The sequence below is a fragment of the Alternaria ethzedia genome (genome assembly GCF_023757985.1).
Source record: "Alternaria ethzedia strain BMP 0044 chromosome Unknown scaffold_13, whole genome shotgun sequence".
Classification (NCBI taxonomy): domain Eukaryota; kingdom Fungi; phylum Ascomycota; class Dothideomycetes; order Pleosporales; family Pleosporaceae; genus Alternaria; species Alternaria ethzedia.
In genome coordinates, this window is record NW_026056206.1 from 39,947 (window position 1) to 56,473 (window position 16,527).

The 16,527-nt window shown below is 48.4% G+C and overlaps 4 protein-coding genes across 4 annotated transcripts; 3 read left to right on the forward strand and 1 right to left on the reverse strand.

Annotated features, from left to right (window-relative positions):
* Positions 1 to 2,689: 2,689 nt before the first annotated feature.
* On the forward strand, positions 2,690 to 4,750 carry J4E87_005871 (uncharacterized protein; the record flags this gene model as incomplete). The annotated part of the gene is made up of 4 exons (XM_049377476.1): positions 2,690 to 3,512; positions 3,566 to 3,692; positions 3,750 to 4,161; positions 4,214 to 4,750. The coding sequence occupies 4 exons, from the start codon at positions 2,690 to 2,692 to the stop codon at positions 4,748 to 4,750; spliced, it is 1,899 nt and encodes a 632-aa protein (XP_049232517.1).
* A 1,306-nt stretch (positions 4,751 to 6,056) lies between these two features.
* J4E87_005872 (uncharacterized protein) lies at positions 6,057 to 7,597 on the forward strand (the record flags this gene model as incomplete). The annotated part of the gene is made up of 2 exons (XM_049377477.1): positions 6,057 to 6,512; positions 6,566 to 7,597. 2 exons carry the CDS (start codon positions 6,057 to 6,059, stop codon positions 7,595 to 7,597), a joined length of 1,488 nt encoding a protein of 495 aa, XP_049232518.1.
* A 292-nt stretch (positions 7,598 to 7,889) lies between these two features.
* Positions 7,890 to 10,160, reverse strand: J4E87_005873 (uncharacterized protein; the record flags this gene model as incomplete). The annotated part of the gene is made up of 1 exon (XM_049377478.1): positions 7,890 to 10,160. One exon carries the CDS (start codon positions 10,158 to 10,160, stop codon positions 7,890 to 7,892), a length of 2,271 nt encoding a protein of 756 aa, XP_049232519.1.
* Positions 10,161 to 11,195: 1,035 nt separating this feature from the next.
* J4E87_005874 (uncharacterized protein) lies at positions 11,196 to 13,328 on the forward strand (the record flags this gene model as incomplete). Its single annotated transcript, XM_049377479.1, has 1 exon — positions 11,196 to 13,328. The coding sequence occupies one exon, from the start codon at positions 11,196 to 11,198 to the stop codon at positions 13,326 to 13,328; it is 2,133 nt and encodes a 710-aa protein (XP_049232520.1).
* Positions 13,329 to 16,527: the final 3,199 nt, after the last annotated feature.

Here is a 16,527-nt window from a genome sequence, read left to right on the forward strand (position 1 = left end):
AGATTATTCTTGTCGAATTGGGCGTTCTCCATGCTCGGCTTACCATACAGAATGCGCGACTACTTTCGGAATAGAAAACCCAAATGCAAAGTGCGCGCAGTGAGAGTTCTTCAAGGTCCGTGCATTGTCGCTCGTAGTGCTGTAAATATTCACTGGCAATGTCATATTGACAGCCGAGGTGAAGCAGGCTCTAGTACTATCCCAAGTCGCGATAGACAATATCTTGTATACTCCGTAAGGGACAGCATGGCGATGTTGTATCATGAGAACGATTTGCAAGGTCACGAGTATGGCGTTGACGGAAATCTTCAAGCTTGGAAATGATACCCTGTGTGAGTGTTCGAGAGTAGCGCACTCCAATGGACATAAAAGCTTCGTTGGCAGCGCCAAATGAGCGCAAGGAGATATGGTGTAGACCATGGACATTGTTTACCGAGCTCGATCCTTGGGTTATGACTAATAGAAGTACTGTTGTTCACAGCTTGCCCCAGTGCCTTCATTTCAAAAAAACTCATCGCTCGGTCGTCCCTGCAATGCATTTAGTCGTATACTACAGCTGAGAATTGCTGCCTGCTCAAATAGTAGCCGTCAGACCAACCAACCAACACGCATTCGGTACGCCTTCAATTTGCGTGTGTGCCCACATCAGCTGTTCTCCACAACCAGTTAGAAGCACCGGACTGGAACCACCGTTATCGACTTACCAGCCCACCAATGTACACACCCATAGTCCCTCGAACGCGAACCCCGAAAGCAGCGGACGGGCTTGGGTGTAGTACCAGTTTCTGCATTACTTTTTGGAAGGTTCTTTCTCGATTTCACACCGCCTGGCCGAGGTCTGGAGCATGCAGATAGAGCTGTGAGAAGGCGATAGCTTCAGTGACTGCATTTAGAGTATTGTCGGTCATGTCCGAAATCGATAACGCAGCGTTGCGGCTAGCGGGAACTAGTAGGGCGTCGGAGTAACTTTCGATGAGGCTCGAGTGTGATTAGTGAAAAATCGCTGGTTAGTCGTCCAAAGTGGGCAATCCGGAGGTTGTGGAGAATGACGGCTCCATGGTGTGGGGTATCGGACGATGTCTAGCGTTGCAATCGACCGAGGCCCACTTCAACGAGAGCCTCATGGGTTCGAGACACGAAGTGCATATCGCGCCTATATAGTGCGAGGATGGTTAACAGACGCTGGAAAGACTAGTGATCTGTGAATATGTGTGATTCTATGCGCTAAGGAAAGACCGGGAAAATGAGTTTACCGTTTGCGACCCTGTGCCACAGCCGGTAGCCGCGGGTTGCTTCTGCTCGCAAGACGGTACCTGGTCCCTCTGTTTGCGGCAAAAGCACCGGCATGCTCGTCGGCCGCGCATCCCATCTTCTTTGTCTTGCGCGGTCGAGGTTGCAACACAGGCACGTGAGCAGTGTTTCCGTGGTCTGTGTGTTGACCCGCTGAATCCTGGAGAGACCTGGAGAAAATTTTGGAGTAGTCTCCACAAGAAGGCATCGCTACGAATGAGACGTAAGCCCACAATTCTGACAGTTGGGCCGGGCTCGATGTCGTCCCAAGCTTTGGCGAGGGCTTGGATTGTTGGGACAAGGAGACTCAAGGTGCCCAAGACATCGCCGCGCGTACGCTATCGAGTTCGCTGGTCTCGTCGAGGCTTGCCACCGACGTCGTCCATTGGTTGAGGCGACAATGCGATGGACTTCCTACATTTTCTGGACTTGTCGAACACCTCTCCAGATAGATTGCAGTCGTGATCCTGGCGGAGATTGGGATGGGCTGACATTTATGAGAAGGAAACAACGGGAAGGACCTTTGGCGGCAGTACAATGGCGCCTTGCTCCCTGCCTCGGTGGTCGCGCCAACATGTGCCGGTATGCAGGCGGCTGACGGGAAGGGCAACATGGGCGCCGATCGGAGCTGGGCAGCGTCAGCTTAACAAGCCGCACACCTCGATCGCACCAAGCACATGCAACGTGAAGCCTTGCACTGATCACGGGGACACCACGAGTACGGGATACCTGCCGCGCTACTGTGACGGCGATTGCGCCTCGTGCGCCGTGCGACGCAAGATACACCGGTAAACATGTAAGGGTGAGCTGACAGCGCCCTTCACCAACCTCCAGAATAAGAGCGGGCTGGCGTGACGGTTGCTCGGAAGACAGCCGAGCAATGTAACGCGGTGGCTTGAGCTAGCGGAATCACATGGGGTCGAGAATGCGGAGGGTGAGGTCATAGACGTCGGCCTGCGCGAAGCTTTGGGGTGAGGGCCAAGCCCCAGGCCTTAAGCGTGGCTAAGATAGCCGCAGCACGCTTGGGGAGGCTTACTCCATGGGGAGAGATGGAGTGGGGATCCTCATGAACGATAGCGCTAGCGCGTGAAACCCCCTCCTCCAAGGCTGTTTCTCAATGGCTGACGCGAGCCAGGATCCCGGGGTGCTCGACCGCCGCGACGGTGGTGCCAGTGAAAGAGAATCTGGAAAAACCCAGGTGCCTGTCGGAAACCTCTTACAGCTGGCGTGCGCCGTTGAGGCTCCACTTTTAGGCCTCCCTCTCACTCCGAACTCCCCCAGGTATAAGATCGACTGCTCATCTCCCCCGCCATTTCTCTCTACCTCCACTCCACTGCTCTCCGCAACTCCTTGCAATTTGTCTTACTAACGTCGGAGCCTGCGAGACATCCACTCCACCATGGACGCAAAGGACACTGGCGTCAGCCACATTCCTGACAAGGAAGTAGCCTACTCTGCTGAGAAGGAAGCTGCCTACGACCCGGCCAACGAGAAGGAGCCTCACTACACGCCCACCGCAGAGCACATCGCTGATACAGGCGCCCGCCGCGAATCTGTCGCCCACAACATCATCGAGAACCCTCTAACCCGCCAGTCAAAGGCCGAGTGTGTCAGCGCTGCTGAGCGATGGGCTGCCACCCATGGCTTGGATGAGCACGCCGCCCTCTTCGGGAAGGCCGCCCTTATCGCGCGCGATCCTGAGCGCTTCGAAATGCTCACCGACCTTACCCAGGAAGAGCGCGATGCTCTCATCTACGAGCGCGACCACAAGTGGTTCGGTCCCACCATGATGTGGTACTCGATTGGTCTGTGTGCCATTGGAGCCGCCACTCAGGGCTGGGACCAGACTGGATCCAACGGAGCCAACTTGTCCTTCCCTGAAGAATTTGGTCTTCTCGGATCGGACAGGGGCGAATGGATCATCGGACTTATCAACTCCATCATCTTCTTGACTGCTGGTCTCATCGGCGCTTTCATCGTCGACCCTCTCAACAAGTACCTCGGTCGTCGTGGAGAAATCTTCGTCACCGCTATCTGCCTGACTGCCACCCCCATTGGTTCCGCTTGTGCGCAATCATGGCAAGGGCTCTTTGCTGCGCGCTTCATCATGGGAATTGGAATCGGTGCAAAGAACGCCACTGTCCCGATTTACTCTGCTGAGATTGCACCTCACCGAATTCGCGGTGCCCTGGTCATGTTCTGGCAGTTGTGGGTTGTCATTGGTAAGTTGTACCATCCGCGTTGTCGACGATATGTTATTAACCCCTATCCACAGGTATCTTCCTCGGTTTCTGCGCCAATGTCATCGTCAAGGACACTGGAGCTATCTCATGGCGTCTACAACTCGGTTCTGCTTTCATCCCATCCTTTATCCTCATGGTTGGCATCTTCTTTTGCCCAGAGTAAGTGAAATTCATCACGCTCAATCATATCAAGCATATACTGACAAACACTTTTAGGTCTCCTCGTTGGTTGATGAAGCATGGCCACATTGCCAAAGGCTACCGATCAATGGCCAGACTGCGCGCACACCCCATCATTGCTGCTCGCGACTACTACTACTCATACGTCATCTATGAGACCGAGCTAGCCGTTGCACGTGGAGCTGGCTACTTCGACCGCATGTGGGACTGCTTCCGCGTGCCTCGAATTAGGCGTGCCAATTACGGTGCTTCGACTGTCATGATTGCCCAGCAGATGTGTGGTATCAACATCATCTCATTCTACAGCTCGACCATTTTTACCCAGGTCGGCTTTACCGATGACCAGGCTTTGTACGCCTCTCTGGGCTACGGAGCTCTTCAGGTCGTCTCCACGATTCCTACTCTGTTCCTCATCGACACCAAGGGACGAAGGACCCTTTGCATGTGGGCAAGTACTTCCCAACCTTTGCGCGACTAATCTTGTGCTGACTGTGTGCTAGACCTTCCCCTTCATGTGCATCTTCCTACTGGCTGGCGGTTTATCCCTCCTTAACCACAGTGGTAGTCAAGCCGCTCAACTCGGACCGATCGTCTTATTCATCTACCTCTTCACAATCATGTACTCGCTCGGAGAAGGGCCAGTCGCATTCCAGTATTCTGCTGAGGTTTTCCCTACCATTCAGCGTGAGCAGGGAATGGCCTGGGCAGTGTGCATCAACAACACCTTCGCTGGAGTCTTGTCGCTCACCTTCCCTCGTATGGTGTCAGTCATGACGCAGACCGGCGCCTTCGGATTCTACGCTGGTCTCAACTTGATCGCCTGGTTTATGATCTTCTGTTTCGTCCGAGAGACCAAGCAGCTCACGCTTGAAGAACTGGACCAGGTCTTCAGTGTGCCCACCAAGCAGTACCTCCACTACGAGATCACCCAGTCGGTGCCTTACTTCATCAACAAGACGGTTCTCCGCCGAAATGTGCCCAAGCCCCCTCCGATTATCGAGAAAGGCTACGCTACTGGCGCTGTCCCGACTGCGTAAATCCGGATCCAAACTAGTCAGATCATTTGAAGGTCCAGTTCTACTTAGCATAGGACTATGTAATGCGTTCGTTAGTGTAAATAGCACACGAAGCTCTCTGAGCGAGGAATGAATACCCCAGCGTGAGATGCTCACACGCTTAAACTGATTCATGTGTAATGCTGTCATGTGATTGCTCTCCTCTGCGCTTAACAAAGATACATTTTGGGGTATGAACTAATTGTCCGGTGGAATGCGGAGAACTCCCTACACAACGGTACGCTACGTAGTCTGCCTGTCACACCCAAACAACGCCATCCGCAAGAGATCGCTCCTCCCGTACGCGTCTACTGAAAGTGGGGCCTCACATGGGAAGCTTCAGCATTGACCACCCATGCCGACCTTCGCCAATGCGGAGTCGGATCTCACGTCTCATCACCTTTGCAACTCCTCGTATGCCACACATGCTCCATTCGCGACTTAGAAGCTGAACACTTTGCGGTCATAATACCTCTCGCTACATTACGAGCTCACACGGTATCGCAGACCAAGCGGGTGTTGGGTGGAAGAAAGGCCGTGACGTTCGGATGACACATTGGAATGGAAGAACCAATCGGTGATTGATTGTTCACAAACACGTCACCAGCCCTGTCGTCTTGCTTCATAACTGGAAAAGGTGATGCGAAATAGCGAACATACTCCTTCTCGTCAGCCACCATCTGCATCAACTCAAGCTACAATAGTTGGTCCAAGCTCAGACCTCAGCTACAACAAGAATGATGAACAAAGTCTTGTTCTCTGCGACAGGCAACAAAGGAACAAACACCCACGAGCGATACCGGAGGCTCGAGGTTATACAGTCCCCCACGGCATGGTCGCGGCCACAACGAGGGGCCTATATGCCGAGAGAAACGGAGATCCTGGATCCAGTGTGACACTTCACACCCGACAACGTGTTACGAGAAGTACTTTTATGACGGTACCCGAGCGATAGAGTCACGACGCACGGCTTCCCGCCGTGCACGATCACATGGCACTACGTACGAAGAGCAGTTGGTGGACATGGCACATCAACGTGGGTTTGACTCCTCGAGAGTCGAACGCGGGCTGACTGGTGGCTATATGCGTCGACTGTAAGTCTTCGGCGGTGACTGGGAGGAACTGTGAGTCAATAAGGAGTATATAAGTTGGGGACATATCCACTGAAGTTCGCACTTCGACACCGAGCAGCGACAGCACAACGGAGAGTTTGACAACTTTACGGAATCTTGAATTCAATAAAATCCCATCGCACCCATATCGATCCACGATAGTCTACAACTCAATTATGACTTGGACGCCGACGTGGACATCTGGAGAGGAGAATGAGCTTATAGAATTGTTCAAGCGCAGCGAAGGACGCGAAGCTAAATTGAAGGAGTTGGTCACGCCGGATTCTCGCAAGTGGAATTGGCCAGAAGAGGCCTTGAATATCGTGAAGGAAGCACGGAAAGACAGCACTGATCATTACAAACTGGTCACAAGAGACCTGGTGAAGTTGTATACCTGGCCGAGCGAAGAAATGACACGACCCGATATCTTTATCGATGGCGAAGACAACTTTAAGATTTTCGACCGCAAGGAGACGTGGGTCGAGGACGAGGGCTTTTTCCTGTTCAAAACCGACTATACATTCTCTGACCGCTGGGACAAGGAGAGCATGGAGGTAACAATACTCGTTCCACAAGAGATGAAGCAGGGACACGAAGCCCCTGTGATGTGGCTATTCCATGGCGGCGGTTACGTGAGTAGCTTTACGGGCATGACACGCTTCACAAAATGCTGATAAATCACTAGTGCACAGGAGCTGCCGACTTTCACCCCTGGTATTCCAAGACCGCCATTGCCAAAGCCAAAGATCTAGGCGCCATCATCATTGCGCCAAACTACCCACTTGCACCCGAAGCAAATTACGAGGACATCGTGAAAAGCATCAGCGACTTCCTCAACTGGTACAAAGAAGATGGCTGCTTTGAGCCCGATTACAAGGAGTGGACAAAGTGGCTAATCGATCAAAACCCGCGGAAAACTTTTACCATCGACAAAGATCGCGTATATGTGGAAGGTGAGAGCGCTGGTGGTCAGGCTGCGGTCACTGCGATGTGGCTCAACGCGACGAAGGGTGGACCTAACCTGCCCATCAAGGTAGCGCTTCTCCGTTACCCTATGATTGCGCATTACAAGCGGGATTGGGAAAAGACTGCCGATAAGGAGGAGAACAAGGGGAAGAATCAATACATGGGGCAATGGTTCACTGAAATGGAAGTCAAGGAACGCGCAAAAGATGTTGGCGCTGTAATCAGAGAACTCGAGAAGAGAGGCGTTGTGCCAACTTGCTCGGAGCGCTGGCCTTCAGAGGGCATGGCCTTCGCGTTTTTACTATCCATGGCCCAGACTTGGAAAGACCTTCTTCGACGCAAGCATGGCGACTGTTCTTTGGCCGACCCAACAGACACCGATTACATGGATGGTATAGAGCGCGCAAAGTATACCTACCAAGATGTTGTGCCAGACCTACTTCCTCCAATTCACATTTTCCATGGATTGGACGATCCGAATTGCGACATCAAGGATACTATAAAATTCTACGATACACTGAGAGACTCCAAACTCTACGGCGATCGTTTCAAGGGAAATGACATGCTCTATATGAGTATCGTGAAGTCTTTGCAGACGAAGCCGACATGGAACTCCGAGACGGAGAAGGTAGATCGCGGACCCAGCGAGAAAGTGGGTCATGGATTCGACTACTGGCTCAATGAAGATGAAGAGCAGTTTTTGAAAACTGCCTATGCTTGGGTTTGCAAACGGTGGGATGCTAAGCCGTGAGATGATGGCGGAGCAAGTTGTTGCTGAGCAGATACATACTAGGTCTTGATACTCCAACACTCATTAATACAGTCATGATGTCGGCATTGATCATATCCTCCATCTTGTGATTTGGTAGCATTTTCTACGTATGATTCAACCCCTAAATCTTGATCAAGAGGGCGCTATAGCTCCTATAGACACCGAACATGTTCGAATAGGCCGATCTCTTACTTGCTCGGTGTCTAGATCCACCAATAACCCATGAATGAATGAAAGACAGTCCAATGACCAATTCCCTCATCCTTTCGCACTAACCATACAAAGTCCCCTTAGTACGCTCACTAAACTGAGTCTCGTTATGAAGATGCTGGGTAACATCCATGGTAGTAGTGATATGCTCCCGACTAAGCTTCTCCTCCTTGCGACTAGCCAACAACCTAGCAATCTTGAGGATATTCTTAATCTGCCGACCATTCAGATCCATACGCGCCAGCTCCGTGAGTTCAGCCTTGGAAATGGTGTGTTCCTGCGACGACGAATCGAGGAAGTTCTTCCAGACCGTCTTGCGCGAGTCGATGGTGAGACCGGGGTAGTCGAGCGAGATGTGGATGCGCGATTGGAAAGCCGGGTCGAAGGTCTGGACGCGGTTGGTCGTGAGGAACATGGTGCCTTCGTAGTACTCTAGGACGCGAAGGAATATAGAGACGAGTTTGTTGCGCTCGAGCTCGTGGAGAGAGCGCTGCTCCAAGAAAACGTCGGCTTCGTCGAGGAGGAGGACCGCGTTCCATCGGCTACACATCTCGAGGATGTCTTGCAACTTGGTCTCTACCTTCCTGGGATCGAAGCCAAGATCGCCGGCGCTCATCATATAGAGAGGCACCTTCATTTCTTCGGCGACTGACTCGCTAGTGAGAGTCTTACCCACGCCGGGTGGGCCGCAGAGTAGGATAATCATGCCTTTGCCTTTACCTTCGATCACGTCGTCAAACGTATCGCGGAACTTCCGTTGAGACTCCGTGAAGCCTAAGATAAGCTCTTTCTGGTTCTTTGGGAGCACCAACCTATCGAAAGCGTCGTCTTGCCACTCAATGTCTTTAACGCAGTTTACGAAGAAGTTCAGCCAAAGCTTGTTCTTCAGGCTATAACCACGAAGTAGAGGTGTGCAGATGAGCTTCTGTTCAGTTGTCAAGGGCACGTGTTTGGCTGCATCATCCTCGTCGGCAAATGCGCCGTCCAATGGCATGCCACTGTCGTCTTCGTCTTCGAACTCATCCTGGCACTCGTCAATCTCTTCCTCGTCGTACTGCCCCGGGATAGGCGGGATTGGTGGCGGGCTAGGATCTTTCTGGTTCAGTGGCGTTACAAAGACCGAATGAGTGGGGTCGAAACGGTTCCAGCCGTAGGTATCGATGATTATACGACCCTTCACGTTATACTTGTCTTTATTCCCGAATCCACCCTGCCTCCATGCAACACCCTGGTATGCTCTATAGTTCGGACCAGCGAGAGTTTCTGCTTTGGCACCCCGTTCAATGAGGCGAGTGCGGATAGCTTCGCCCTCGGGATGGAACTCGATGGGGTAGACCCGCAGATTGGTGATAGCGCGTGTACCGGTATAGGCGGCGATGGAGAGGTTGATCTTGTTGGAACCGAATTTGGCGCCATCCCAATCGACGTACTTGCAAGTCAGCCAAAAGCAGGGTGCACCCTTGCAATCTTGTCCATAGCGCGTCTCGACTAGAATCATGGCCGTCTCTTGACCATCCTGTCGAGCGAAAACAGTCGCCCCAGGTTGATACAGCGTCCAAAGGTGTTCGTATGTCATAACCTTCTTGTTCTTCATGTCCTGGGAGGTATCAATCATGCTCTTGAATTCCTTGGTGAGAATGTCTTGGAGCAACTCAGCGTGGGCTTTGGTCGTGCGCTTATCCTCTGTCTCGTCGCCAAGCTTGGCAATAGCGTCCTGCAACTCAGTCCATCGATGAATCAGTGGCTCAAACTTGCCCTGGAACTCGAGACGGTTGAGGCCGACGGTGACACCCGGGTAGTTCTTCAGTACACCAGCGAGCAGCTTCTTCAGCAGCGGGCTCTGGACGACAATCGAGTGAATAGACAATACTCGTCGGGGATCGTTGTAAACCTTGACGTTCCGCACGAGCAACGCCCACTTCGCGGTCTCGTCGTTCTCGACGGCTTCTCCAAGGTCTTCGGGGATCTCCTCTTGCCACTGAAAGCGGCCCTTTTTGTCTTCCTTTCCGGAGTACAAGTGCTTTAGACCGTTCTTCATTCCTGGTTTGTAAAGCTCCTCGTCCTCGGGCTTGTCTTCCGGATTGTCATTATCGGCGGCGCCATTCTCAGCCTGCTTTCGACCTTTACCGTTGACAAGAACATGCTTGACACCATTGGTCTTGGCCTTTGACTTGGTCTTTGAGGTTGGCTTGTCTTCTTCGGATGATGAAGAGGAGACCGATGGAGAGCGAGCCTCGCGCTTAGCTCTGTTGCGTTGCTCCAGAGCCATGAGCTGGCGCAAGTAGGCCAACTGCTCAGCGCGCGCGTCTTCTTCAGTGGGCGAGTCGCACATGACGAGTGCTGTTAGGACGGACTGAACTGAGGCGACGGATGTCCTTCGAGATCGGCTTGCTTGAACTACTGTAATGGTATGCTGAGTGGGTGGGGGAAGTAAAGGCTTGAAGTGGGTTGAAGAAGAAGTGAGAGCGTAGTGCAGTAAGAGAGGCTGGGAGCCGTGCTAGTCGAGCGGAGCTGAGGATTCGTTTCACCGTATTATCGAAGCAGTTGAACGATAAAGGGAGTCCCGATTCACTCCGATTATTCAAGTAAGAGATAACCGTAAAGGAAGAAGGGAAGTGGACTGAGATTAAGCAAAAAGTACTTCACAAGGCTATATGTAGGCAGCCAAGAGAACCGGTCAGCCTTGCCTGTTGCCTGGCCGTGCGGCGATATCGTGGAACGTCTGCCTGCTGCAGGTCTGGTAGCGAAAGTCCTTGCAGAAGGGCTGCGAAGTTGTCGATTTCGACCACTGTGAGCGGCTTTCACACAGATCTTTACTTACCTGAGTGCTGAAAGGGCTATGCGTTGGCAATGCCGTCGGGTCACACAAGGCGTCAGCGGTGGCGTCACTGCAGCTCTTGGATGCCACCAAAGTGAGGAGACGTGTTGCACAGCCTCACCCAAGTCCCTCTCTGCCTTCACCATATTCGAGCCACGCTTGCGATGCATCATGTCCACTACTGCTGATAGCGAACGCGATGACGCGACTCCCCCTCTGGATCGCGGTGTCTGTACGTCTGCTCGGTTGTGTGAGAGACCGCAACTTAGACCGACAAGCTGATGCATGCGATCGCACTGTCGTGACAGAAATGGGGAGCCGAATGCAGAGATGAGATGAGATGGAATGGAGGACTTGGCTGTCTGCGCGTAGCTGGACGCGTCGCGAGGCTGGCAAGAAATGAAGTGTGGCGGTGCGCTACCCCGCGACCGGCGTCGGCGTTTGAGCCCCACGCGATCTTTTTCATCCCTCCCATGCGCTGGTCCAATATTTTTTGCGCGACGACATAACAAGACATCACGTCAAGCCCCAGGCGCTCTGTAGTCCAATATGACTACTCACATCAAGATCCCCTGCTCGTCCGCCAACATCGGCCCCGGCTTTGACGTCATTGGCCTTGCGCTCAACCTCTATCTGGAACTCGAGGTCACAGTCACCAAGAAGGAGAAATCAGAACACTCGCTCAACTGCAAGATAACATATGAAGGCGTAGGCGCGGAAGATGTCCCGCTCGCCGCGCAAGACAACCTCATCACGCGAACTGCCGTATACGTGCTCCGCTGCCATGGCGTTCGCGACTTCCCTTCGGAAACACACGTCCACGTCAAGAACCCGATACCACTGGGACGCGGACTGGGCTCTTCGGCTGCGGCTATTGTAGGAGGTGTGTATCTGGCGAATGAGGTCGGAAACCTTGGGCTATCGAGAGCGCGCATGCTCGACTATTGCCTGATGGAAGAGCGTCACCCAGACAACGTCGCAGCAGCGCTATATGGAGGCTTTGTCGGCACATACCTCAACGAACTGTCGCCCGAAGACACCGAGCGCCTCGAAATTCCCCTCAGCGAAGTCCTCCCACAGCCCGCCGGTGGTGTAGACACGGGTCTGCGGCCACCCGAGCCTCCTCTCAACATTGGACACTACACCAAGTTTGCTTGGTCGCCCGCTATCAAGTGCATATGCGTCATCCCACAATTCGAGGTCTCGACGGCCAAGGCGCGTGCGGTACTGCCTGAGTCGTACTCGCGCAAAGATGCCATCTTCAACATGCAGCGACTGGCTGTCCTGACCACCGCGCTCGGTCAAGCCACACCAGACCCCGACATGATCTACACTGCTATGCAAGACAAGCTCCACCAACCCTACCGTCGCGGCCTCATCCCCGGTCTTACCGAAATCCTCCAATCCGTTACCCCACAATCACACCCCGGTCTGCTGGGCATCTGTCTCTCAGGCGCCGGCCCGACCATCCTCGCACTCGCGACCGAGAACTTCGACAAGATCGCAGAACATCTGCTACAGGAGTTCAGGAAGGAAGGCATAACATGCGACTGGAAGCTCCTTGAGCCGGCCGAGGAGGGCACCACTGTGACACGCCCTTCCAGCACCTCACAGCCAGCTGGCGAGGCGCTGACATATGCATCATCGGGTGTGAGCATCGACGCGGGTAACCAGCTCGTTAAGCAGATCAAGGCATTGACTGCTAGCACAAAACGTCCTGGAGCCGATGGCAAGATTGGCGGATTTGGCGGGCTGCTCGACTTGCAAGCAGCTGGCTACACCGAGGCACCCATACTGGTGGGCGCTATCGACGGTATCGGCACTAAGGTGAAGATTGCCTTCGAAATGGGCAAGCACGACACCGTCGGTATCGATCTCGTCGCCATGAACGTGAACGATCTCGTCGTACAAGGCGCCGAGCCGCTGATGTTCCTCGACTACTACGCTTGCAGCAAGCTTGATGTAGAAGGCGCTGCTAAGTTTGTCGAGGGCGTTGCGAACGGCTGCCGGCAGTCTGCATGTGCCCTTGTTGGTGGAGAGACGGCAGAGATGCCCGGCATCTACCAGGCAGGCGAATACGACGCCGGAGGTGCTGCAATCGGTGCGATCAAGCAGGGCGCAACGATCTTACCAGACACAGCGTCCATGGCCGAGGGTGACGTACTGATCGGTCTGGCCTCAAGTGGAGTCCACTCCAACGGTTTCTCTCTCGTCCGAAGAATCGTCGAGACACAAGGCATCTCTTACTCAGACGCATGCCCGTGGAGCTCAGGCGAGAACCTCGGAACGGCACTCCTGACGCCAACTAAGATCTACGTCAAACCACTACTAGCTGCGACCCGGCGGGGCTTGATCAAGGGTATGGCCCACATAACGGGCGGCGGCCTGCTAGAGAACATTCCTCGCATGTTGCCAAAGACCCTGACCGCGGAGCTCGATGCAAAGAGCTGGCCGCTCCTGGACGTGTTCAAATGGCTCAAGAAGGCAGGTCGCCTGGATAACACGGAACTAGCGAGGACATTCAACACGGGTCTCGGCATGGTGCTCGTTGTTAGTCAAGAGAACGTAAGGACTACCATGGACCGATTGCAAGAGTATGGCGAAAAGGTCTATGTTGTTGGTAGTCTGAAGAAGCGGACAGACGAGGAGTGCATTGTGAACAACATGGACGTTTGGGGTTAGTTCGTCTTATTCTGGTAGTTCATGCACACATGCAGTGGAGAGGATTGCGACATGTAGGCAGCATGTATAGAGGACAGTCAGTCTGGGCCATCGGGAGCCTCCGCGGTTGCAGCGGCATATCAAACAATATATACCCACCTTTTATCGAGCTTCTAGAGCATGTCCAATCCACCTGAGATGCTGCTACCATGGTTCTTCCGACAAACACGCGTCTGCTGCCTCAGAGTCGCTTTGTCCTGACTAAAATATCGTGTGACGAAACGCTGGTCAACCACGGTTCCAGAGAGAAACTTGACGGTCGCGTCATGCATTCAGTTGACGGGTGTCAACAAGTCGACAGGCGACAAGGCGCTAGGCATTGCCCTATTGGGGTCTTTTAGTGAGTATGCATGCATGCCGCGGGTTAATGTGGAGACAAAGGGCTTGCTCGCTGCGAGGACGCGTAAAGTACTTGCTTGCCTTGGATGGTCTGCGCCGTCGCAGGCGCTTGACAAGTCTAGCATGTTCTCTGTGTGTGTTTCGTTGGCTACTACTCAGGCAGCGGCGGAACGCGATACACAACTCTCTTCACCGTCTACACTAATCTTGAACAAAGATTGTGTGGTGGTATACCAGCGTGGTACAACAAGCCTAGGATCCCGCTCGACCTTCTAGAACGTCTCACCGCTGCGACAACGCCTTAGTTGCCTTTCGGTTACCACATCCGTAGGGTACTGCACATAAGACTAAAGTAGTAGGTACAAAGTAAGTATATTTATTAAAGTAAGTATTAGATAATAGAGTAGAAATGTCTAATTTATAATACTATAAGTCTTATAAGAAGTTTAGTTATATTTTAATAGACGCGTACTTATCTATAAGAGCTTAATAAACTTCTTAAAGAAAAACTTAGTAGTTTATTAGTATTCTATAGTAGTCTAAATTATAACTATAAGCTTATAAATAGATAAAGTTATCTAAGCCTAAAACCTAATTTAAAAGTTACTAAACTTTACTTTAGAGATTTAGTTTAGGCTTAAAGAGTAGTAGCTCTTTAGTAGAGATAAAATAGTTTATAAAAATAAAATAAGTATTAAAAAGCTTTATAAGTAATAGTACTTAGCTTTTAAACTATTTATTTTTATTTCTTTTTTTATTTAACTTATATAAAGCGCGCTACTTATTTATAAAGCTAAGATTATTAAATAGAATAATAAGAATAGAACTATAAGTTTTACTATCTTCTACTTTAAAAAAGTTAAAAAGTAATAAATAATTATAAAAGCTTATATTAAGTTATTAGAATTTAGTTACTATAAGTAAAGAACTACGTAAAGTTCTTTTTTAGTTCTTAGCGTATATAATAATAAGAATATCTAGAGTACTTTAAAGTAACTATATTATAGTATAAGAGATAACTTACTTTATAAAATAAGCTTATTACTACTTAAAAGTCTATCTAAAATAATAGTAGAGAAAGTCTACTAGTAGATTAGAGTATAAGAGAATAATAATAAGTTTTAATTAATATACTACGCACTAGACTATAATAGTATAAAAGAGTTTTCTATAAAAGCTTTTAATATAGTTAATTAGTAACTAATAGTTTTATAATAAAGCTTATATTAGAAGATTAGATAGATTCTAGACTAGTTAATAAAAAATTCTACTAGATCTACGTACTTATAAAGTTTCTTATATAATATTATAAACTTACTAAATCTAGTTATTAGTAGAATTTATATAAAGCTAGTATAGTTAGAACTTAGCTTTATTAAAGTCTACTTCTTTTACCTTAGTTATATAAAACTTATTAGAAATTTTATACTCTAAGAAAAAGAAAAAGTATATTTATAAGCTATATTAGTCTTAGTAGTTAAACTAGTAAAAGAGATAGTTAAAACTAGTTACCTTAGATAATAGTTAAATAAAGTATATAGAGATATACTATTTATATTCTATAAAGTAGTATTAAAAACTACTCTTACTATTACTACGCGTAATAGCTACTTTAGTTAATAGAGTTTTTAGTAATCTATATATAGCGTTAATCTTATACTATATAAAAACTTAGTAGTAAGATAGTAACTTAGATATATCTACTAGAGTATTTATTATATAAGTAGCTACTTATAAATCTAGTACTAGAAACTTAAAGTTTATAAGTTAAGATTATAAACTAATAAGCTTAAAAGTTATATTAAGATTTACTATATAGATAGCTTTCTAAATCTCTATAATACTTTTAAATAAAGAGTAATACTATAATTCTTTTACTAGTATAAGATATTTATTATTATACTTAATATATAGCTTCTATCTAGAGAAGTAAGTACTAGTTTATAGATTAATAAAATTATCTAGACTTTAGGCGTAGTATTATATTCTTATAAGCGTCTCTAGAAGAAGAGTAATTAGTATTTAATAAAGACTATTATATAAACTAAGAGATTTATAAGCTAATAGTTAAAGAAAGAATTATTAAGAAAGATTAATAGAAATTTTACACTTATTATTCTTAATATAGCTAATAATATTAAAATAGTTTAGAAAAACCTCTACGTAACTAGAATCTATAGCGTATATAGTAATATAGAACTCTACTTTTACTTTCTATTTTATAGTAGTAATATATAATTAATCTTTTATATAGTTTAAAGTACTACTTTTTATATTAAAAAGAACTAATATATAACACTAATACTAAGTTAAGTTATAAAATATTTAAACTTACTTATAGATCTACTAAAAGCGCTTTATATAGTTACTAGATAGAAAGTTATTATTAATAGTAGCGTAAAGTATACTATTAGCTAGAGTAAACTTAAATAAGCGTAGTATAAATAAATAGACTAGAAGAAATATAAATATATTAGCTTTAAAGTACGTACTATAGTTATATTTAATAAAAAAGTTAATATTAGCTAAAAGACTATTATAGTTACTATTAAAAGGTATAGCGTAGTAGTTAGAAGAGAAATAAAATAAGAAAAGAAAAGTATTAGAGGCGTATAGTAAAGGTCTACTCTACTAGGTAAATATTACGCTGCGTTTACGTTATATAACCTAAGAATTTACTAAAAAAATAATTAGATTATATAACTATTTATTATTAAATTATATCTATATAGTTAAATATAATATAAAGCTACGCTATTATATAAAAATACTATAGAAACTACTAATAGTGCGTATAACTTTAGTAACCTATTCTTTAATA